This window comes from Coregonus clupeaformis, chromosome 34 (assembly GCF_020615455.1).
Source record: "Coregonus clupeaformis isolate EN_2021a chromosome 34, ASM2061545v1, whole genome shotgun sequence".
NCBI lineage: Eukaryota > Metazoa > Chordata > Actinopteri > Salmoniformes > Salmonidae > Coregonus > Coregonus clupeaformis.
In genome coordinates, this window is record NC_059225.1 from 12,605,288 (window position 1) to 12,628,626 (window position 23,339).

The window sequence follows — 23,339 nt, forward strand, 5'->3', positions numbered from 1 at the left end:
GTACTAAAACAGACACATGAATCATGTGTTTCGCTTGGAAGTGAAAGACGGAGGAAAAGAAAGAACTAGCACAGGGATGAGAAATATATCAACGAAGTAGTGCTATGGATCCTTCCTATACGCCTGCACTCGCTATGGATCCTTCCTATACGCCTTCACGCATTATGGATCCTTCCTATATGCCTGCACTCGCTATGGATCCTTCCCTATACGCCTGCACTCGTTTGGGATCCTTCCCTATATGCCTGCACTCGTTTGGGATCCTTCCTATATGCCTGCACTCGCTATGGATCCTTCCCTATACGCCTGCACTCGTTTGGGATCCTTCCCTATATGCCTGCACTCGTTTGGGATCCTTCCCTATATGCCTGCACTCGTTTGGGATCCTTCCCTATATGCCTGCAATCGTTTGGGATCCTTCCCTATATGCCTGCACTCGTTTCTGTAATGAAACCCATTATTCTACCACGTGATTGGACCATTTCACAGAATCAGAGTTAGTCTGTGAGACAAAGGCCCAAAACATGCCCCAAATTGTGACACAGCCCACCACTAATAGCTAAGCACTGGGCTGATTCGGTGCTGATTCAGTGCAGAGTTGCCTTGCCTCTGGGCTAAAACCAAGAACCTTCTGACAATAAAACAGGCACAATCAGTATGTCACATATACTCCCTCTCCGGCCTCTAGGTCACCAGGCTGCTCTTTATTACGCACACCTGTAACCATCATTACGCGCACCAGCGCCTCATCAGACTCACCTGGACCCCATCACCTCCCTGATTACCTTCCCTACATATGTCACTCCTTTTGGTTCTTTCCTCAGGTGTTATTGACTCTGTTTCTGTTACGGTTTCATTTCTGTGCGTCTTTTCTTGTTTTGGGTTCCGTTTATTTATTCAATATTAACTCCCTGTACTTGCTTCCTGACTCTCAGCGCACACGTTACACAGTACAAGCTTTGTAATTTAACATTTGTGGGCAACGATGCCTTTTTGATTACTACCTGAGCTCGAGTTGAAATATGTGTGTTTTTCAGTTTAGACCCAAACTGCATAATAACTACTTTGGGTAGAGAAAATGCAACCGTAGTCTATAAAATGTTCAAATTAGAAGCAAATGTCAAATCTGATTTTTGGTGTAAGTGTTTATCGTAGCGTCCACACAAGAAACCCACTGGGCAAAAACTGGTTGAATAAACATTGTTTCCACGTCATTTCAACCAAAAATAATAAACGTGAGGGATTTACGTCTTGTTTTCACCCAACTTTTAACCTAAATCCAATGACTTGGTGAAATGTTTTGTTGATTTCATGTTGAATTCAAGTTAGTTGACAACTCAACCAAATGTAAATCAAAACTACACGTTGAACTGACGTCTGTGCCCAGTGGGAAGGGTTTATCAATGACTCAGGCATCTGTGTGTGTTCTTGTTGTCTATCCAGTCTGTGTTCTTGTTGTCTATCCAGTCTGTGTTCTTGTTGTCTATCAATCTGTGTTCTTGTTGTCTATCCAGTCTGTGTTCTTGTTGTCTATCCAGTCTGTGTTCTTGTTGTCTATCCAGTCTGTGTTCTTGTTGTCTATTCAATCTGTGTTTTTTGCATGTAGTGGTGTGTATGACTCTACAAATGACAGATTAGTTGTAGATTAGTTCTTATTTCTGAACCTTGTTCACTGTCTATCTTCCTCGTAAAACCATGACAATCCATGGCAGATTAGAACGACCCACACAGTGCCCTGTGGCCTTTGGGTTCATGTCAATCATATATTTCCTTGATTCCTTGTGTCCTCTCTCCTCGCCTCCTCCTCTCTGACCTTCTCCAATGCGTTTTGAGAAAGAGGCAAGGAGAGAGGACACGAAGAATCAAGGAAATACTATTGATATTCACCCTAGATGCCACTTGATTGAAGACACACCAGTACTCAGTGGTCAGCTTTCTCCAGCTGTGGCAGCAGTGCTTAGGCATGAAAGCATCTGGTTTGGAGGCTGGCTATGCCAAGAAGGCAGAGAAAATTACACTTCATATTTTCTTACTCTGGCCAGAGTTGAAAAGAGCCACGCACCCAAACCCATCATATACCTTACTATGTGCATTCTAAGGTCTAACTATTAATAAAACAAGTAGCAGTTTTAGAATGTTAGTATCACAGGCCAAGCTTACATTACTCCTAACAGGATCCCAAAGAAAACAATTCCGGTCAATTATAGTGGCATGATATATACAGTGGGGAGAACAAGTATTTGATACACTGCCGATTTTGCAGGTTTTCCTACTTACAAAGCATGTAGAGGTCTGTAATTTTTATCATAGGTACACTTCAACCGTGAGAGACGGAATCTAAAACAGAAATCCAGAAAATCACATTGTATGATTTTTAAGTAATTAATTTGAATTTTATTGCATGACATAAGTATTTGATCACCTACCAACCAGTAAGAATTCCAGCTCTCACAGACCTGTTCGTTTTTCTTTAAGAAGCCCTCCTGTTCTCCACTCATTACCTGTATTAACTGCACCTGTTTGAACTTGTTACCTGTGTAAAAGACACCTGTCCACACACTCAATCAAACAGACTCCAACCTCTCCACAATGGCCAAGACCAGAGAGCTGTGTATGGACATCAGGGATAAAATTGTAGACCTGCACAAGGCTGGGATGGGCTACAGGACAATAGGCAAGCAGCTTGGTGAGAAGGCAACAGCTGTTGGCGCAATTATTAGAAAATGGAAGAAGTTCAAGATGACGGTCAATCACCCTCGGTCTGGGGCTCCATGCAATATCTCACCTCGTGGGGCATCAATGATCATGAGGAAGGTGAGGGATCAGCCCAGAACTACACGGCAGGACCTGGTCAATGACCTGAAGAGAGCTGGGACCACAGTCTCAAAGAAACCCATTAGTAACACACTACGCCGTCATGGATTAAAATCCTGCAGCGCACGCAAGGTCCCCCTGCTCAAGCCAGCGCATGTCCAGGCCCGTCTGAAGTTTGCCAATGACCATCTGGATGATCCAGAGGAGGAATGGGAGAAGGTCGTGTGGTCTGATGAGACAAAAATAGAGCTTTTTGGTCTAAACTCCACTCGCCGTGTTTGGAGGAAGAAGAAGGATGAGTACAACCCCAAGAACACCATCCCAACTGTGAAGAACGGAGGTGGAAACATCATTCTTTGGGGATGCTTTTCTGCAAAGGGGACAGGACGACTGCACCGTATTGAGGGGAGGATGGATGGGGCCATGTATCGCGAGATCTTGGCCAACAACCTCCTTCCCTCAGTAAGAGCATTGAAGATGGGTTGTGGCTGGGTCTTCCAGCATGACAACGACCCGAAACACACAGCCAGGGAAACTAAGGAGTAGCTCCGTAAGAAGCATCTCAAGGTCCTGGAGTGGCCTAGCCAGTCTCCAGACCTGAACCCAATAGGAAATCTTTGGAGGGAGCTGAAAGTCCGTATTGCCCAGTGACAGCCCCGAAACCTGAAGGATCTGGAGAAGGTCTGTATGGAGGAGTGGGCCAAAATCCCTGCTGCAGTGTGTGCAAACCTGGTCAAGGCCTACAGGAAACGTATGATCTCTGTAATTGCAAACAAAGGTTTCTGTACCAAATATTAAGTTCTGCTTTTCTGATGTATCAAATACTTATGTCATGCAATAAAATGCAAATTAATTACTTAAAAATCATACAATGTGATTTTCTGGATTTTTGTTTTAGATTCCGTCTCTCACAGTTGAAGTGTACCTATGATAAAAAATTACAGACCTCTACATGCTTTGTAAGTAGGAAAACCTGCAAAATCGGCAGTGTATCAAATACTTGTTCTCCCCACTGTATATATACTGCTCAAAAAAATAAAGGGAACACTTAAACAACACAATGTAACTCCAAGTCAATCACACTTCTGTGAAATCAAACTATCCACTTAGGAAGCAACACTGATTGACAATACATTTCACATGCTGTTGTGCAAATGGAATAGACAACAGGTGGAAATTATAGGCAATTAGCAAGACACCCCCAATAAAGAAGTGGTTCTGCAGGTGGTGACCACAGACCACTTCTCAGTTCCTATGCTTCCTGGCTGATGTTTTGGTCACTTTTGAATGCTGGCGGTGCTTTCACTCTAGTGGTAGCATGAGACGGAGTCTACAACCCACACAAGTGGCTCAGGTAGTGCAGCTCATCCAGTATGGCACATCAATGTGAGCTGTGGCAAGAAGGTTTGCTGTGTCTGTCAGCGTAGTGTCCAGAGCATGGAGGCGCTACCAGGAAACAGGCCAGTACATCAGGAGACGTGGAGGAGGCCGTAGGAGGGCAACAACCCAGCAGCAGGGACCGCTACCTCCGCCTTTGTGCAAGGAGGGAGCAGGAGGAGCACTGCCAGAGCCCTGCAAAATGACCTCCAGCAGGCCACAAATGTGCATGTGTCTGCTCAAACGGTCAGAAACAGACTCCATGAGGGTGGTATGAGGGCCCGACGTCCACAGGTGGGGGTTGTGCTTACAGCCCAACACCGTGCAGGACGTTTGGCATTTGCCAGAGAACACCAAGATTGGCAAATTCGCCACTGGCGCCCTGTGCTCTTCACAGATTAAAGCAGGTTCACACTGAGCACATGTGACAGACGTGACAGAGTCTGGAGACGCCGTGGAGAACGTTCTGCTGCCTGCAACATCCTCCAGCATGACCGGTTTGGCGGTGGGTCAGTCATGGTGTGGGGTGGCATTTCTTTGGGGGGCCGCACAGCCCTCCATGTGCTCGCCAGAGGTAGCCTGACTGCCATTAGGTACCGAGATGAGATCCTCAGACCCCTTGTGAGACCATATGCTGGTGCGGTTGGCCCTGGGTTCCTCCTAATGCAAGACAATGCTAGACCTCATGTGGCTGGAGTGTGTCAGCAGTTCCTGCAAGAGGAAGGCATTGATGCTATGGACTGGCCCGCCCGTTCCCCAGACCTGAATCCAATTGAGCACATCTGGGACATCATGTCTCGCTCCATCCACCAACGCCACGTTGCACCACAGACTGTCCAGGAGTTTAGTCCAGGTCTGGGAGGAGATCCCTCAGGAGACCATCCGCCACCTTATCAGGAGCATGCCCAGGCATTGTAGGGAGGTCATACAGGCACGTGGAGGCCACACACACTACTGAGCCTCATTTTGACTTGTTTTAAGGACATTACATCAAAGTTGGATCAGCCTGTAGTGTGGTTTTCCACTTTAATTTTGAGGGTGACTCCAAATCCAGACCTCCATGGGTTGATAAATTTGATTTCCATTGATAATTTTTGTATGATTTTGTTGTCAGCACATTCAACTATGTAAAGAAAAAAGTATTTAATAAGATTATCTCATTCATTCAGATCTAGGATGTGTTGTTTAAGTGTTCCCTTTATTTTTTTGAGCAGTGTATATATACATACATACATACATACATACATACATACATACATACATACATACATACATACATACATAAATACAGTACCAGTCAAAAGTCTGGACACCTACTCACTCAAGGGCTTTTCTTTATTTGTACTATTTTTTACATTGTATAATAATAGTGAAGACATCAACACTTTTTTGGTTACTACATGATTCCATATGTGTTATTTCATAGTTTTGATGTCTTCACTATTATTCTACAATGTAGAAAATAGTAAAAATAAAGAAAAACCCTTGAATGAGTAGGTGTGTCCAAACTTTTGACTGGTAGTGTATATATCATGCCACTATAATTGACCGGAATTGTTTTCTTTGGGATCACTGCCCAAAATGAAAGACTGCTGGAGTAACTGTTGTGCACTTTGGCATCTCTCTCTCTCTTTCTTTCCTACCCCGCTTTTCTGTCCCTTACCCAAGGCATCTGTTGTTGTTTTGCTCGCCGACTGCCACGTTTAGGGTTTTTAAAACGAGAGAGAGAGAGAGAGAGAGCCCATACTCTATTATCTCATTGAAAATACATGGCACACTGTCTATCAAGTCTTGTCCACATAAAAAGTGTGTTTGATCATTTACGGTCCAAAAAGGGTCCCAAGAGGGTTCTTCAGCTGTCTCCATAGGATAACTCGTTGAAGAACCCTTTTTGGTTCCAGGTAAAACCCTCTTGGGTTCCATGTAAAACCAAGGAAAGGGTTCTACCTGGAACCAAAAAGGGTTGTTCAAAAGGTTCTCATATGGGGACAGCCGAAGAACCCTTTTAAGTTCTAGATAGCACCTTTTGTTCCAACATTGTGTGCAAGTATATGACTTGGGAGAACTAATTACATTTACTGTCTGCTAATGCTGCTGATCAGGTTTACCATTCCAGAGAAAACTGCCGTACCAGTAAAAGTTTATGTTTACATGTTGTCAACTGCCAAGACGAAGAGGGAGGTGATTCTAATGAAAGAATGCCTCTCTCTCTCTCTCTCTCTCTCTCTCTCTCTCTCTCTCTCTCTCTCTCTCTCTCTCTCTCTCTCTCTCTCTCTCTCTCTCTCTCTCTCCCTCTCTCTCTCTCTCCATCTCTCTCCTCTCTCTCTCTCTCTCTCTCCCTCTCCCTCTCTCCCTCTCTCTCTCTCTCCCTCTCTCTCTCTCTCTCTCCTCTCTCTCTCTCTCTCTCCCTCTCCCTCCCTCTCCATCTCTCTCCCCCCCTCTCTCTCCCTCCCTCTCTCTCCCCCCCTCTCTCTCTCTCTCTCTCTCTCTCTCTCTCTCTCTCTCTCCCCCTCCCTCCCCCCTCTCCATCTCTCTCTCGCTCTCTCCCTCTCGCTCTCTCCCTCTCTCTCCATCTCTCCCTTGCTCTCTCTCTCTCTCCCTCCCTCTCTCTCTCTCTCTCCATCTCTCTCTCGCTCTCTCCCTCTCTCTCCCTCCCTCTCTCTCCATCTCTCTCCATCTCTCTCTCAATTCAATTTCAATTCAATTTCAATTCAAGGGCTTTATTGGCATGGGAAACGTATGTTAACATTGCCAAAGCAAGTGAAGTAGATAGTAAACAAAATTGAAATAAACAATAAATATTAACAGTAAACATTACACTCAGAAGTTCCAAAAGAATAAAGACATTTCAAATGTCATATTATGTATATATACAGTGTTGTAACAATGTGCAAATAGTTAAAGTACAAATGGGAAAATAAATAAACATAAATATGGGTTGTATTTACAATGGTGTTTGTTCTTCACTGGTTGCCCTTTTCTTGGGGCAACAGGTCACAAATCTTGCAGCTGTGATGGCACACTGTGGTTTTTCACCCAGTAGATAAGGGAGTTAATCAAAATTAGGTTTGTTTTCAAATTCTTTGTGGATCGCTGTAATCTGAGGGAAATATGTGTCTCTAATATGGTCATACATTTGGCAGGAGGTTAGGAAGTGCAGCTCAGTTTCCACCTCATTTTGTGGGCAGTGTGCACATAGCCTGTCTTCTCTTGAGAGCCAGGTCTGCCTACGGCGGCCTTTCTCAATAGCAAGTTTATGCTCACTGAGTCTGTACATAGTCAAAGCTTTCCTTAAGTTTTGGTCAGTCACAGTGGTCAGGTATGCTGCCACTGTGTACTCTCTGTTTAGGGCCAAATAGCATTCTAGTTTGCTGTGTTTTTTTGTTTGTTCTTTCAAATGTGTCAAGTAATTCTCTTTTTGTTTTCTCATGATTTGGTTGGGTCTAATTGTGTTGTTGTTGTTGTTGTCCTGGGGCTCTGTGGGGTCTGTTTTTGTTTGTGAACAGAGCCCCAGGACCAGCTTACTTAGGGGACTCTTCTCCAAGTTCATCTCTCTGTAGGTGATGGCTTTGTTATGGAAGGTTTGGGAATCGCTTCCTTTTAAGTGGTTATAGAATTTAACGGCTCTTTTCTGGATTTTGATAATTAGCGGGTATTGGCCTAATTCTGCTCTGCATGCATTATTTGGTGTTTTACGTTGTACACGGAGGATGTTTTTGCAGAATTCTGCATGCAGAGTCTCAATTTGGTGTTTGTCCCATTTTGTGAATTCTTGGTTGGTGAGCGGACCCCAGACCTCACAACCATAAAGGGCAATGGGTTCTATAACTGATTCAAGTATTTTTAGCCAGATCCTAATTGGTATGTCAAATGTTTTGTTCCTTTTGATGGCATAGAAGGCCCTTCTTGCCTTGTCTCTCAGATCGTTCACAGCTTTGTGGAAGTTACCTGTGGCGCTGATGTTTAGGCCGAGGTATGTATAGTTTTTTGTGTGCTCTAGGGCAACGGTGTCTAGATGGAATTTGTATTTGTGGTCCTGGCAACTGGACCTTTTTTGGAACACCATTATTTTTGTCTTACTGAGATTTACTGTCAGGGCCCAGGTCTGACAGAATCTGTGCAGAAGATCTAGGTGCTGCTGTAGGCCCTCCTTGGTTGGTGACAGAAGCACCAGATCATCAGCAAACAGTAGACATTTGACTTCAGATTCTAGTAGGGTGAGGCCGGGTGCTGCAGACTGTTCTAGTGCTCTCGCCAATTCGTTGATATATATGTTGAAGAGGGTGGGGCTTAAACTGCATCCCTGTCTCACCCCACGGCTCTGTGGAAAGAAGTGTGTTTTTTTTTTGTTGCCAATTTTAACCGCACACTTGTTGTTTGTGTACATGTCGTATGTTTTTCCCCAAACCCCACTTTACATCAATTTGTATAGCAGACCCTCATGCCAAATTGAGTCAAAAGCTTTTTTGAAATCAACAAAGCATGAGAAGACTTTGCCTTTGTTTTGGTTTGTTTGTTTGTCAATTAGGGTGTGCAGGGTGAATATGTGGTCTGTCGTACGGTAATTTGGTAAAAAGCCAATTTGACATTTGCTCAGTACATTGTTTTCACTGAGGAAATGAACTAGTCTGCTGTTAATGATAATGCAGAGGATTTTCCCAAGATTGCTGTTGATGCATATCCCACGGTAGTTATTGGGGTCAAATTTGTCTCCACTTTTGTGGATTGGGGTGATCAGTCCTTGGTTCCAAATATTGGGGAAGATGCCAGAGCTAAGGATGATGTTAAAGAGTTTAAGTATAGCTAATTGAATTTTGTGGTCTGTATATTTTATCATTTCATTGAGGATACCATCAACACCACAAGCCTTTTTGGGTTGGAGGGTTTGTATTTTGTCCTGTAGTTCATTCAATGTAATTGGAGAATCCAGTGGGTTCTGGTAGTCTTTAATAGTTGATTCTAATATTTGCATTTGATCATTTTGCTGTTTGTTCTCTGTTTTGGATAGATAGCTCGTCGTGTTGTTGTTTGTTCAGTGTTTTCCAATTTTCCCAGAAGTGGTTAGAGTCTATGGATTCTTCAACTACATTGAGCTGATTTCTGCTCTTCCTTTTTTTCCCGTAGTGTATTTCTGTATTGTTTTAGTGATTCACCATAGTGAAGGCGTAGGCTCAGGTTTTCTGGGTCTCTATGTTTTTGGTTGGATAGGTTTCTCAATTTATTTCTCTCTCTCCCTCTCTCTCCATCTCTCTCCATCTCTCTCCATCTCTCATCTCTCTCTCCCTCTCTCTCTCTCTCTCTCTCTCTCTCTCTCTCTCTCTCTCTCTCTCTCTCTCTCTCTCTCTCTCCATCCTCTCTCTCTCTCATCTCTCTCCATCTCCCCCCTCTCTCCATCTCTCTCTCTCTCTCTCTCTCTCTCTCTCTCTCTCTCTCTCTCTCAGATTGTTTCAAGTTTCAAGTTTTATTTGTCGTATGTAAGGGAGACACGTTGTATACACCGTCGAACAAAATGTTTACTTGCAGGTTCCTTCTCGACAATTTGTGTGTGTGTGTGTGTGTTTGTGTGTGTGTGTGCTGAGGTGCGGAGAATCGGAGCAGGTGGTTGGGATCCCTCCCTCCCCCCTTCCCTCCCACTCCACTCCTCCCTCCCCCCCCTCCCTCCCCTCCCTCCCCCTCCCCCCCTCCTCCTCCCTCCCTCCCCTACCCTACCCCCCCCCCCCTCCCTCCCCTACCCCCCTCCCTCCCCTCCCCTCCCTACCCTCCCTCTCTCCCTCCCCTACCCTCCATCCCTCCCTCTCTCCACCAGTCTGTTTGGTATCTCGTCGGTGGTCCAGACTGACTGCTCCTACACCTGGATGTTCCGGGTCAACCCAGCGCTGTCCTGGCACCACTATGTCAACCCCATCATGCTGCTGGTGCTCTACTACACCCTGGCCACGCTCATACGCCTCTGGCTGCAGGACCCCACAGACACGGTGAGTTGCCTTTACTGTAACACGGTGGCCATTTTGGTTCAGGCACCTGTGGTACACGGTGAGCTCCCCTATAGACAGGGTTGGGTAGTAACGGATTACATGTAACGGGGTTTACGTAATCCGATTACATAAATGAAGTAACCGTAAACCCGGATTACTTTAACAAATGTGTAATCGGGAATACAGTTACATTCTTAAAGAACAGCTAATTACATTTAGGATTACTTCATGTAATATCAATAAGATTTTGATAAGAATTTGATAAGACTTTGTCAGCATTGCTGTAATTTCGCGCAACCTCAATGCTTCTCACATGCTCACATGCTCTTAACTAGGCAAGATGGTATGGTCCTGCTGATCGCCCATCAAGGGTGGCTTCTTTTGTATTCCAATTGATTGAATGAATAGGTAAGGCTGCCAAACACTTGACACCTGGCCCACTGGTCAATCAGATAGTTGTCTGGACTCCATAGAGTTGCTGCTTGCTGCTTTGTAGCGTATTTAGCTTGCACACTGCACTTGTGGGAATGCGAGGAAAACACTGTTTTGAACAGTGTTGTTAATGTTGAAAAGAAGAGGATCTTTCTGTAGGTCACCATTTTATTGATCAACTCTTATATTGATCAAAGGGAAGTCACGTCTTTCGTTCACGGTGAGTGCATAGGCCTATACATTAAATGTACTGTTAGATAGGCCTATCAATTACACAGCAAACTATAAGCACTAATTAGGCTACATTTGGAGTCGGTGAACTAACCACTTCCTCAGGTGGTGAATTTGTCCCACATTAATGATCTTATGTGATATTCCGAGTGGTGCAGTGGTCGAAGGCACTGCATCGCAGTGCTAGCTGTGCCACTAGAGATCCTGGTTCAAATCCAGGCTTTGTCGTAGCTGGCTGTGACCGGGAGACCCGTGGGGCGGCGCACAATTGGCCCAGGGTAGGGGAGAATATGGCCGGTAGGGATGTAGCTCAGTTGGTAGAGCAGTAGAGCATGGCGTTTGCAACGCCAGGGTTGTGGGTTCGATTCCCACGGGGGGCCCAGTATAAAAAAGATAATAATGTATGCACTCACTAACTATAAGTCGCTCTGGATAAAAGCGTCTGCTAAATGAATAAAATGTAAATGATATTAGTGCCCCAAAAGATCTAGGCAAATTAATCTCTGTTGAATTTTTTTATTTTTTATTCTGGAACCCTATTTTCAATTGTATGCCTATTGTCAAACCCAAAATGTCCTAATTGAAAGGGCTGTCTCAATTGTGGGATTGAAAACATGGGTGTATCCATATTTACTAAATGAGTCAATCAGTCATTATGCGCCGAGGAAATGTTTACATTCTTCCTCACATCCACAGTTCTTGGAAATGTCTAGATTTCCCAATCACCCACATTTACCGTAACCTAACAGTACATCTTATTTGTTTCCTTTTCTTCTGATCTATTTCACAGGCGCCTGATGTGGGCGAAGGGGAGGAGCCTATGGTTGATGACATCACCCCCACAGCAGAGAAGAGGAGAGAGCTGTGGAGGATGACTCACCACACAGATGACAGAAATGTACACAAACATCCAGTATATGTACTGTAGTGATATTACACACCTAGTTCTTTCATGTTCCTGTCTGTTCCATGTTCCAAGTTCTTTCATGTTCCTGTCTGTTCCATGTTCCAAGTTCTTTCATGTTCCTGTCTGTTCCATGTTCCAAGTTCTTTCATGTTCCTGTCTGTTCCATGTTCCAAGTTCTTTCATGTTCCTGTCTGTTCCATGTTCCAAGTTCTTTCATGTTCCTGTCTGTTCCATGTTCCAAGTTCTTTCATGTACCTGTCTGTTCCATGTTCCAAGTTCTTTCATGGCGCTGTAATGCCCGTGTGTAAGGTGTGTGACAATATCCTGTCACTGATCGTGTGTTTGTAAGCAAACATGAGTATCATATAAGGGCAGTGTCAATGTATTATTCGTTTTTTTTTTTTCAACCCAAGATGGATACAGCACATCTGAGGTTTGCATGCTACTCCTTTACTATACATTTACATTTATCTACATCATTTAGCAGACGCTCTTATCCAGAGCCACTTACAAATTGGTGCATTCACCTTATGATAGCCAGTGGGACAACCACTTTACAAACTATATTTTGTAACTTGCAAGATTACCTATATTTTAGAGTTTTTAGCGTTTTCGAGTTGCTTATAAACAGACCCAATCAGATGTCACTTGGCCAACAAATATCAAATAAACAAAAGCTATTGGACAAGCAAATACATGGATGATAACGTACTTATGCTATTGTGAATTTCCCCACTAAGGGTGTTTTCCTACCCCAGGTGTTGATAGTAATCTCTAATGGGTCTCCTCCGGACTATGTCCCCACCAACGGGCCGCTGGGGCTGGACCTGTACTCCACACCGCAGTACAAACCAGGCCAACCAGGGCCAGACCTGGGTTAGTATCACCCACATACAGGGAATAACACCCTCACCCCGCCACACACACAAACCCTGTGCTGGAAAACAGCAGCACTTTGGGGAAATTTGCCTGGTTGATAGGAAAATCACAGGGAGTGTGAAAAAGAGAGGGCTTTGCTTCTCAAGGCTTCTCAAGTTTTGTAGGTAGCTAGCTCGTGATGCTATCCGCTCTCTCTCTCCCTCCTTCCTCCCTCCTTCCCTCCCTCCTTCCCTCCTTCCTTCCCTCCCTCCTTCTCTCCCTCCTTCCCTCCCTCCTTCCCTCTTTCCTTCCCTTTCCTCCGTCCTGCAGAGAGTGTGTATGAGGTGGTGGTTGCGCGTGGCGAGAGTTTGAAAGAAGAAATGGCGGCAGGGGCGATGGCAGGGGCGATGGCGTGGGTGACGGCGCCGGAGGAAGGAATGGCGCGAGCTAATGCGGCAGTCACGGCCTTCAGGTTCATCATGAAGCAAAGCTACATCTGTGCTCTCATCGCAATGATGGTGAGTCTGTGTGTGTGTGTGTGTGTGTGTGTGTTGTGTCTGTCTGAGGAGGAGGAGGAGGAGGAGGAGGAGGGAGGAGGAGGAGGAAGGAACAGTCTGCCTTTTCAGTCCCAGGCGGGGGCTTCAGGATCCACACACACAGCCTCCCAGTGGCCAATTTAGTCAGCCCCAGTTGGCCCTGGGTAATGTGTATCATGTAGTACTGAAGCGTCACCTCATAAACCAAAGAAGAGATGTGTGTTCTCTCTTCATGGGCGGTTGGTTGGTTAGTGGAGCACTGCTGAGGTCACTGGTAGGTAGAAAGGTGGTGGTGGGGATGGATGGGTGGAAGGCCACCCTCTCTCTTGAGAAACAACCTTGGCCTGCACTCTGTTTTACACGTCTAAGAAGAGTGTCACATAATTCGATCTGTTGGTAAAGGATATTCAGTAGCCATGCTATGCCAGTGACTGCTCTCACTGAAGTGGTTCCTTTAGTAACACCAGTGATACCAATGATGTGTGATGCTTAACCTGTATTATTAGTGGCTTGATGATCTAGCTTTCTCTCTCTTACTCTCTCTCCCTCATCCCCATCTCTCCCCCCATCCCTCCCCATCTCTCCCTCTCTCCCTCCCCATCTCTCCCTCCTCCCTCCCCATCTCTCTCTCCTCCTTCCCCATCTCTCCCTCCCTCCCTCCCCATCTCTCCCTCCTCCCTCCCCCATCCCTCCCCCTCCCTCCCTCCTCCCTCCCTCCCTCCCTCCCTCCCTCCCTCCCTCCCTCCTCCTTCCCCATCTCTCCCTCCTCCCTCCTCATCTCTCCCTCCTCCCTCCCCATCTCTCCATCTCTCCCTCCCTCCCTCCCCCATCTCTCTCTCCTCCCTCCCCATCTCTCCCTCCTCCCTCCTCATCGCTCCCTCCCCATCTCTCCATCTGTCCCTCCCTCCCTCCCCATCTCTCCCTCCCTCCTCCGTCCCCATCTCTCCCTCCTCCCTCCTCATCTCTCCCTCCTCCCTCCCCATCTCTCCATCTCTCCCTCCCTCCTCCCTCCTCATCTCTCCCTCCCCATCTCTCCATCTGTCCCACCCTCCCTCTCCATCTCTCCCTCCCTCCTCCGTCCCCATCTCTCCTTCCCTCCTAGGCGTGGAGTATCACTTATGTTAGCTGGCTGACCTTTGTGTTCCTCATCTGGTCCTGCACGCTGTGGATGGTGCGCGACCGCCGCCAGTACGCCATGATCACCTCCCCCTTCATGGTATTTTATGGGAACCTGTTGATCATCCTACAGTATATCTGGAGCTTTGAGCTCCTCCAACCCGTGCCCGGGCTTTTCTTAAAGAAAGAGGTGCCCTTCCGGGAACTGGGCTCCAAGATGCTGTGCCTGCTGAGTTTTTGGCTGCTGCTGAGACAGGCGTTGACAGAGAGAAAGGAGAGACAGAGAGAAGAGGAGGTGCTGTCGGACATCAGGGTCATCCATGCCCACAAGAAGGGTAAGACAGCCCCTGAGTCTGTCAGTCAGACTGATTGGCTGTCTGTCTGACTGAGATTTCCTGGTGAGAGTATGTACAGCAGGGATGGACAACTGGTGGCCCGCGGATCAATTTCGGGAACTCGGTCGTGGTCTCAACTTACTATTGCAAGTTAGAATAGTAAAATAAACAAGGTGCAATTTCTAAATGTGGTTGTGCATCAGCAGTTTTTCTCCTGTTATGTCAGTCACTGACAGTCACTCAATTAGCCCATGTCAGAAAAACATTTTTAGATTGGTAATCATGGTCAAATTACTGACCGGAGGGGCCCCATTGATTTTGTTAGTCACTCTCACTCAGATATCATATTCAAACTGCTGTAAAATATTTGCTGTAAAACTGCACATTTTTCTCTCTGCCCCATGGCAAAATGAGTAGAATTGCATGAAATTAGTTATAAAATTGCTAAATCTTCTTTCCGCCCCATGGCAAAATGTGTAGAATTGCAGCAAACTTGCTTTAAAAGTGTAAAATAAGAGGGTGGCAAGATTTTACTAAGTGCCCCCAAAAGGCTGGGGCTGGCTCTGATGTGTGGATGTGGGTACGCAGACCCTCGAGCCGCTGCGGCCCCCCATGATGATTTTTTGTGACCCCCACCCCCATCAAAGATGCCCATCCCTAATGTACAGTATGAGTTTCAGATGAAAGCATGTAATGCAAACTTTCACATACATCTCCTATTGACATCAATTCATTATTTAGATGAAATATAAGCATGTCTTGAATTATAATTCTGCTCTATTAATAACCTCACAGGTGTCAAGAAAGACATTCATCACCCCAAATTTTTTTTACACAAATGTAAATAAACAACTTTTTGCCGTATTTGCGTTAGCGTATCCCTCCGTCGTTGCTGTTGTTGTTGTCTTAGCTGTTGTTGTTGCTGTTGTTGTTGCTGTTGTTGTTGTCGTCTTCTATGTCATTGGTTCAGCTCTTCCCTCCCGTGTGCTTCCTATAGAGTATGAGGAGGTGGTGGATGAGAGCGGTGGCCACAGGGAGATGATGGAGGTGGTGCATGAGAGCGGTGGCCACAGGGAGATGATGGAGATGCTAGGCAACACCCTCATGGCCATGTTGAACAAGTACTGGATCTACATCTGCGGCGGCATGTTCTTCTTCGTCAGCTTCGAGGGACGCATCGTCATGTACAAGATCATCTACATGATGCTCCTCCTCTTCTGTGTGGCCTGCTACCAGGTACTGTTACTGTAGGCTTACTGTACCTTCCTGTCTGGCTGGCTCTGTGCAGGGTTTTGATCTAGCCCAGCGCTGATGCACCTTTTGGGGCCTTTCCTTCGGTTACCGGGGAAACTAAATCAAGTGCACTCCACATATACCATTTCTATACATCCGGAGTGTGCGAGAAAGTACGAAAATGTATGCACTCACTACTGTAAGTCGCACTGGAAAAGAGTGTCTGCTAAGTGACTCACTACTGTAAGTCTCTCTGGATAAGAGCGTCTGGTAAATGACTCACTACTGTAAGTCTCTCTGGATAAGAGCATCTGGTAAATGACTCACTACTGTAAGTCTCTCTGGATAAGAGCGTCTGCTAAATTACTGACTACTGTAAGTCGCTCTGGATAAGAGCGTCTGCTAAATGACTGACTACTGTAAGTCTCTCTGGATAAGAGCGTCTGCTAAATGACTCACTACTGTAAGTCTCTCTGGATAAGAGCGTCTGGTAAATGACTCACTACTGTAAGTCTCTCTGGATAAGAGCGTCTGCTAAATGACTCACTACTGTAAGTCTCTCTGGATAAGAGCGTCTGGTAAATGACTCACTACTGTAAGTCTCTCTGGATAAGAGCGTCTGGTAAATGACTCACTACTGTAAGTCTCTCTGGATAAGAGCGTCTGCTAAATGACTCACTACTGTAAGTCTCTCTGGATAAGAGCGTCTGCTAAATGACTGACTACTGTAAGTCGTTCTGGATAAGAGCGTCTGCTAAATGACTCACTACTGTAAGTGTCTCTGGATAAGAGCGTCTGCTAAATGACTGACTACTGTAAGTCATTCTGGATAAGAGCGTCTGGTAAATGACTCACTACTGTAAGTCTCTCTGGATAAGAGCGTCTGCTAAATGACTGACTACTGTAAGTGTCTCTGGATAAGAGCGTCTGCTAATTGACTGACTACTGTAAGTCTCTCTGGATAAGAGCGTCTGCTAAATGACTGACTACTGTAAGTCTCTCTGGATAAGAGCGTCTGCTAAATGACTCACTACTGTAAGTCTCTCTGGATAAGAGCGTCTGCTAAATGACTGACTACTGTAAGTCTCTCTGGATAAGAGCGTCTGCTAATTGACTGACTACTGTAAGTCTCTCTGGATAAGAGTGTCTGCTAAATGACTCACTACTGTAAGTCTCTCTGGATAAGAGCATCTGGTAAATGACTCACTACTGTAAGTCTCTCTGGATAAGAGCGTCTGGTAAATGACTGACTACTGTAAGTCTCTCTGGATAAGAGCGTCTGCTAATTGACTGACTACTGTAAGTCTCTCTGGATAAGAGTGTCTACTAAATGACTCACTACTGTAAGTCTCTCTGGATAAGAGCGTCTGGTAAATTACTGACTACTGTAAGTCTCTCTGGATAAGAGCGTCTGCTAAATGACTCTGATATAAAATGAGTGTTCTATAACCAACAAACTACACATACTGGAACAGTGAATGGTGATTTGAAGGTATGTGTAATGTTGTGTAACAGCCTGCCTCTCTGGCCATCACCAGGTGCACTATGAATGGTGGAGGAGGATGCTGAAGTACTTTTGGATGTCTGTGGTGGTCTACACCATGCTGGTCCTCATCCTGGTCTACACCTTCCAGTTTGACTCCTCCATCCACGTCTGGTCCAACATGACCGGAATGAGCAAAGACAAGTGAGTAAAGAGAAATGGAGAGAGCGAGAGAGTGTGTGTGTGTGTGTGTGTGTGTGTGTGTATGTGTGTGTGTGTGTGTGTGTGTGCCTTTACCATCGTTCCGTGTCAACCGCCCTCCTCCCCCTGTCTCTCCCTGTGTAGACTGGAGGACCTGGGTCTGGAGAAGTTCTCTGTCCCGGCTCTGTTCACGAGGATCTTCATCCCCACCTCCTTCCTGTTGGTCTGCATCCTCCACTTCCACTACTTCCACCAGCGCTTCCTGCTGCTCACTGACATCAAGACGGTGGCCGACAAGCAGAAGAGCACAATCACCAGGTGAGACAGCACACTGGAAAATAAGTTGTGACTCTCTGGCAGTGCCCTGAGTCCCACTAAGACTCACAGGATTCAAAACTATTCGACAAAGGGTCACTCCACTCCTTTATAGAGCACAGGAAGTGGAAGGATGTATAGTACTGACAGGGAGTTCAAAAAGTATTTAGGTTTGTTAAAAGCATGTCATTCCATCTATTCAATTAACTTAAGATTCAATATCAATATCAGCGCTATTTTTCTTTAACAGACTTTACATTACTTTTCACAATGCAAATTGTTTATAATAATAATATGCCTTTAATTTGTTTCATTCACTTCTAAAATGGACTAAATTTGACCGATAGATATTTTATCTTAAAAAATGTCTGACTCCACGAATGGTGGTCCTCGAGGTATTGGCAGTGATTTGGTGATCCCCGGAATGGAACAGGTTGGGAACCGCAGATCTAGAATTCTCTAGTAACCTCTAATTTAATTAAAACTGTCCAAATTCTGTCCAGCAATTAATTTATGTGAAATCCACCATGGCTATCCATTACCCATGCCCCTACTGGCTGGCAGTTTAACTATAATGCCCCCTCTCTTTATCTGCTTGTGTCTGATCCTTTTGTCCTTACCTGTTATCCTCTTAAGGATCGGACCCTTTTTTTTAAAACATTTGCCTAAAATGACATACCATAATCTAACTGCCTGTAGCTCCGGACCTGAAGCAAGGACATGCATATTCTTGATACCATTTGAAAGGAAACACTTTGAAGTTTGTGGAAATGTGAAATTAATGTAGGAGAATATAACACATGCGTTTTCTATTTATTTTCTTGTTCCATCATCTTTGAAATGCAAGAGAAAGGCCACAATATAATATTGCAGTTTGGCGCAATTTAGCAGTGTGTGTGCAAAGTTTCAGATTGATCCAGCGAAGCGTTGCAATACTGGACTATTTTGTATCAAGTCTGCCCAAATGTGCCGAATTGGTCAATTGATACATTTTCAAGTACATAACTATAGAGAACATACAAAAATGATATGGTAATACAAAATGTAAGTTTACACACTCCCAGGAATGTCATACATGATGGATCATTAGCTTATACACTAACTTTCACATAACTAGATGGCCGGGCGGGGTGGGTGTGGAGCCAGAGACAGCAGGGGTTCAAACTGTAGAACCCAGTTCCAACATTTGAATATAAAAATTGATTTTATCAAACAAAACTATGCTATATTTTATCTCTGGGACCTTTAGGATGACAAATCAGAGCAAGATTACTGAATGTAAGTACATTATTTACCTTCAGAGGTGAATGTTCCCTGTAGCTCAGTTGGTAGAGCATGGTGCTTGCAACGCCAGGGTTGTGGGTTCGTTTCCCACGGGGGGCCAGTATGAAAATATATGCACTCATAAGAGCGTCTGCTAAATGACTAAAATGTTAATGTAATATATCAAACCAGTTATAGTGCTAAGTTTTTTTGTTGTTGTTCACTCTCCTCAAACAATAGCATGGTATTTTTTCACTGTAATAGCTACTGTAAATTGGACAGTGCAGTTAGAATACCAAGAATTTACGCTTTCTGCCCATATAAGACATGTCTATGTCCTGGAAAGTTTGCTGTTACTTACAACAGTCATGCTAATCACATTAGCGCACGTTAGCTCAACCGTCCCGTATACGGGACACCGATCCGGTAGAGGTTAAACCACTAGGGCACTTGTTGTACCATTAGGGCACCTGATGTAACATTAGGGCACCTGTTATTCCATTAGTTTTAGGGCACCTGCTTTAGCTTTAGCTAACTAGTTGTTGTCAATGTAGCATTGTTGACTGCAGAAACCACTTTCTTCCATTGCTTCGCCATGCCAAAGTCAACACACACACACACACACACACACACACACACACACACACACACACACACACACACACACACTCACACGCTCACACACTAGCCCTCACCAAGGAAAGCTAAGCAAAGCTGGCCTGAAAGACAAAATATGTTGTCTTCCACCTTTTCTAAAATCTAAAAATCTCTAATTATTTCAATAGTGATAGTTATCCGTAAGGGATTCCATGCACATACTATATCCTTAATGTGATCTCCTCCATGTCAATCACTGTCTGAACAGTGTTGAGGGAAAACACCCCATCGTTCAGGATGACTAAGTGGTGCCTAACTGCCCCTGACATGAGCAGCTTGCCTGGGCACGCCCACTGTTTTACTGTTCAGCCCCCCTGGGCACGCCCACTGTTTTACTGTTCAGCCCCCCTGGGCACGCCCACTGTTTTACTGTTCAGCCCCCCTGGGCACGCCCACTGTTTTACTGTTCAGCCCCCCTGGGCACGCCCACTGTTTTACTGTTCAGCCCCCCGGGGCACGCCCACTGTTTTACTGTTCAGCCCCCCTGGGCACGCCCACTGTTTTACTGTTCAGCCTCCCTGGGCACGCCCACTGTTTTACTGTTCAGCCCCCCTGGGCACGCCCACTGTTTTACTGTTCAGCCCCCGGGCACGCCCCACTGTTTTTACTGTTCAGCCCCCTGGGCACGCCCACTGTTTTACTGTTCAGCCCCCCTGGGCACGCCCACTGTTTTACTGTTCAGCCCCCCGGGGCACGCCCACTGTTTTACTGTTCAGCCCCCCGGGGCACGCCCACTGTTTTACTGTTCAGCCCCCCTGGTTTTAAACTCTATCCCATTTCCATCTAGCTCTAACAAGGTGTCAAGTTAAAACACTAACTATGCCTGTGAACTTTGTAGTACATCTATCGCTGCCAAAGGTGCAGTGCAAGTATTGTTGGAATGCAATGCAAGCATTCATCAAATCAATTTCATCACCTGCTCTTTCATTGAAGGCATATTTTGATGGCTGACTTTTCTGGACCCCTCTTCCCGACAGCTAAAGGTCTGCAGCTTCTGCGCATGTGCGGGATTCTCTACTTTACACACAGTCTCTCCTCTACTCATAGAGAACCTCCCTTCACATTTCTCCCTGTCAATCGTGAACGATAATTCTTCAAGTTTTACCAGTGAAACGTCCATGCAGCATCTGCATACCAACCATTTGATCTCAATCAGTTTCAAAGCACATACTTTTTCACAGAGTTTTGGCCACATGAGAGAAAAATGCACAATTCGCACAATCATCCTAAAATCTTTATAAGAAATGAGGGGTTGTTTTTGGTGTAACAGTAACGTTATACTATGCTATTATACTCGGTTCTGTTATGTAGAATACTGAGATCATTGTGGGATCTTGCAGACATTGATTCAGCTTTGATCTAACTTTATGAAATGGGCACCATTCACCAGAGTAGCCTGTTCCCTCTAAGTAGAGCAGAGTCTGTGTGTAAAGTGGAAAATCCCACACATGCGCAGACGCTTTGGGACCTTTAGATGTCGGGAAGACGGGCCCAGAAAAGTCGGATCCACAGCCGCTCTGTAGTTTGATTTGGGAGATTGCGAGTGGATGTCCTCCCGAGTGGCGCAGTGGTCTAAGGCACTGCATCACAGTGCTAGCTGTGCCACTAGAGATCCTGGTTTGAATCCAGGCTCTGTCGTAGCCGGCCGCGACCGGGAGACCCATAGGGTGGCGCACAATTCGTCCAGGGTAGGGGAGGGAATGGCCGGCAGGGATGTAGCTCAGTTGGTAGAGCATGGCGTTTGCAACGCCAGGGTTGTGGGTTCGATTCCCACGGGGGGCCAGTATGAAAAATAAAAAAAATGATGTATGAACTCACTAACTGTAAGTCGCTCTGGATAAGAGCGTCTGCTAAATGACTTAAATGTAATGTTAAATAATTTCTCCATAAATTAGAATACTTTTTACAGTACAGTTACTTGCCACATGTTATGAGGAAGAAGTGGCTGTGTGGACTGGTTGGTCTCTTTTGTTTACACCTATCACTTTGAGACCAGTGGTCATGAAGGGAAGGAGACAGAACAAATTCTCTCTCGATAACTACAGGGACCCAGCCTGACAGTGCCTCCCATAGAAGGGAGGCACGGGGGAGGGAATGGCCGGCAGGGAGGTAGCTCAGGTGGTAGAGCATGACGTTTGCAACGCCAGGGTTGTGGGTTCGTTTCCCACGGGGGGCCAGTATGAAAAAAAAAAGAATAATGTATGCACTAACTGTAAGTCGCTCTGGATAAGAGCGTCTGCTAAAAGAAAAAAAAAATTGAAGTAGAGGGACAACTATTAGGAGCTTTATCTAGAGGGGCAACTATTAGGAGCTTTATCTAGAGGGACAACTATTAGGAGCTTTATCTAGAGGGAAAACTATTAGGAGCTTTATCTAGAGGGACAACTATTAGGAGCTTTATCTAGAGGGACAACTATTAGGAGCTTTATCTAGAGGGACAACTATTAGGAGCTTTATCTAGAGGGGCAACTATTAGGAGCTTTATCTAGAGGGACAACTATTAGGAGCTTTATCTAGAGGGACAACTATTAGGAGCTTTATCTAGAGGGACAACTATTAGGAGCTTTATCTAGAGGGACAACTATTAGGAGCTTTATCTAGAGGGGCAACTATCAGGAGCTTTATCTAGAGGGACAACTATTAGGAGCTTTATCTAGAGGGACAACTATTAGGAGCTTTATCTAGAGGGACAACTATTAGGAGCTTTATCTAGAGGGACAACTATTAGGAGCTTTATCTAGAGGGACAACTATTAGGAGCTTTATCTAGAGGGACAACTATTAGGAGCTTTATCTAGAGGGACAACTATTAGGAGCTTTATCTAGAGGGACAACTATTAGGAGCTTTATCCGTTCTAGTCATTCTATTTCTATCTCCACTCCCAGGCTGGTGCACCTAGATGGCAGTCTAGCAGACATCTCTCTGATCAAACCGACCCTCACTGTGACCAACAAAGATGAGGAGCCTGGGGAGAAGCCGCAGGCTGGGGAGAAGGCTCAGCTGGAAGAGGAAGATGGGAAGGAGGAGGAGGAGGAGGAGGAGAAGAAGAGAAGTTATGAGGAGGAGGAAGAGGAGGAGGATAAGAGGTATGAAGAACCCCTGGAGCACTGCAGCAAGGCGGAGTCCCCGGTCGACGAGATGTCAGGTACCTAGATAGAGAGCCTGACACACACATGCACAGGGAAAACAAATTAACATTTGATGAAAAACACAAAATGTTAGTGGGTTTGCAAGCACCTTCATTCATCATATTTCAGCCAATAAAAGTCGATGAATCTAATATAGAAGCCGTCATCTGGATTTTTTAAAATGTTATTTGGTGGAGTATAATAAAATAATTGATTTGACGTGATTGTGACATATCACACTACACTAGGGCTTTATTGGAGTGATAGGGAATCAGACACAGAGAGAGAGGAAGACAGTGTCTAGACTTGTTGGATGAGGTAACAGGCTTGGAAGCCATGGCCATGCTCCTCTAGTATGAATCATTCTATTATGGTACCCTGGACACACCTCTTTGGAGACACCTCTTTCTCAGAGGTATTTTCTCATAGGTTCTCATGGTTGTTACACTGTCCTTTATGCACTAGTTCAAGGCAACGC

The 23,339-nt window shown here is 45.3% G+C and overlaps 1 protein-coding gene across 1 annotated transcript in view; it reads left to right on the plus strand.

Moving 5' to 3' along the window:
- The first annotated feature begins 8,576 nt into the window (after positions 1 to 8,576).
- The window catches only part of LOC121549674 (piezo-type mechanosensitive ion channel component 2-like), a 54,662-nt gene continuing 39,899 nt past the window's right edge, over positions 8,577 to 23,339 (plus strand). The window contains exons 1-10 of the mRNA XM_045210314.1: positions 8,577 to 8,581; positions 9,998 to 10,166; positions 11,620 to 11,727; positions 12,495 to 12,612; positions 12,925 to 13,112; positions 14,233 to 14,581; positions 15,579 to 15,817; positions 17,353 to 17,501; positions 17,643 to 17,816; positions 22,619 to 22,878. Of these exons, the coding sequence (XP_045066249.1) occupies positions 8,577 to 8,581; positions 9,998 to 10,166; positions 11,620 to 11,727; positions 12,495 to 12,612; positions 12,925 to 13,112; positions 14,233 to 14,581; positions 15,579 to 15,817; positions 17,353 to 17,501; positions 17,643 to 17,816; positions 22,619 to 22,878 (1,759 nt within the window). The remainder of the gene's footprint in view (positions 8,582 to 9,997; positions 10,167 to 11,619; positions 11,728 to 12,494; positions 12,613 to 12,924; positions 13,113 to 14,232; positions 14,582 to 15,578; positions 15,818 to 17,352; positions 17,502 to 17,642; positions 17,817 to 22,618; positions 22,879 to 23,339) is intronic.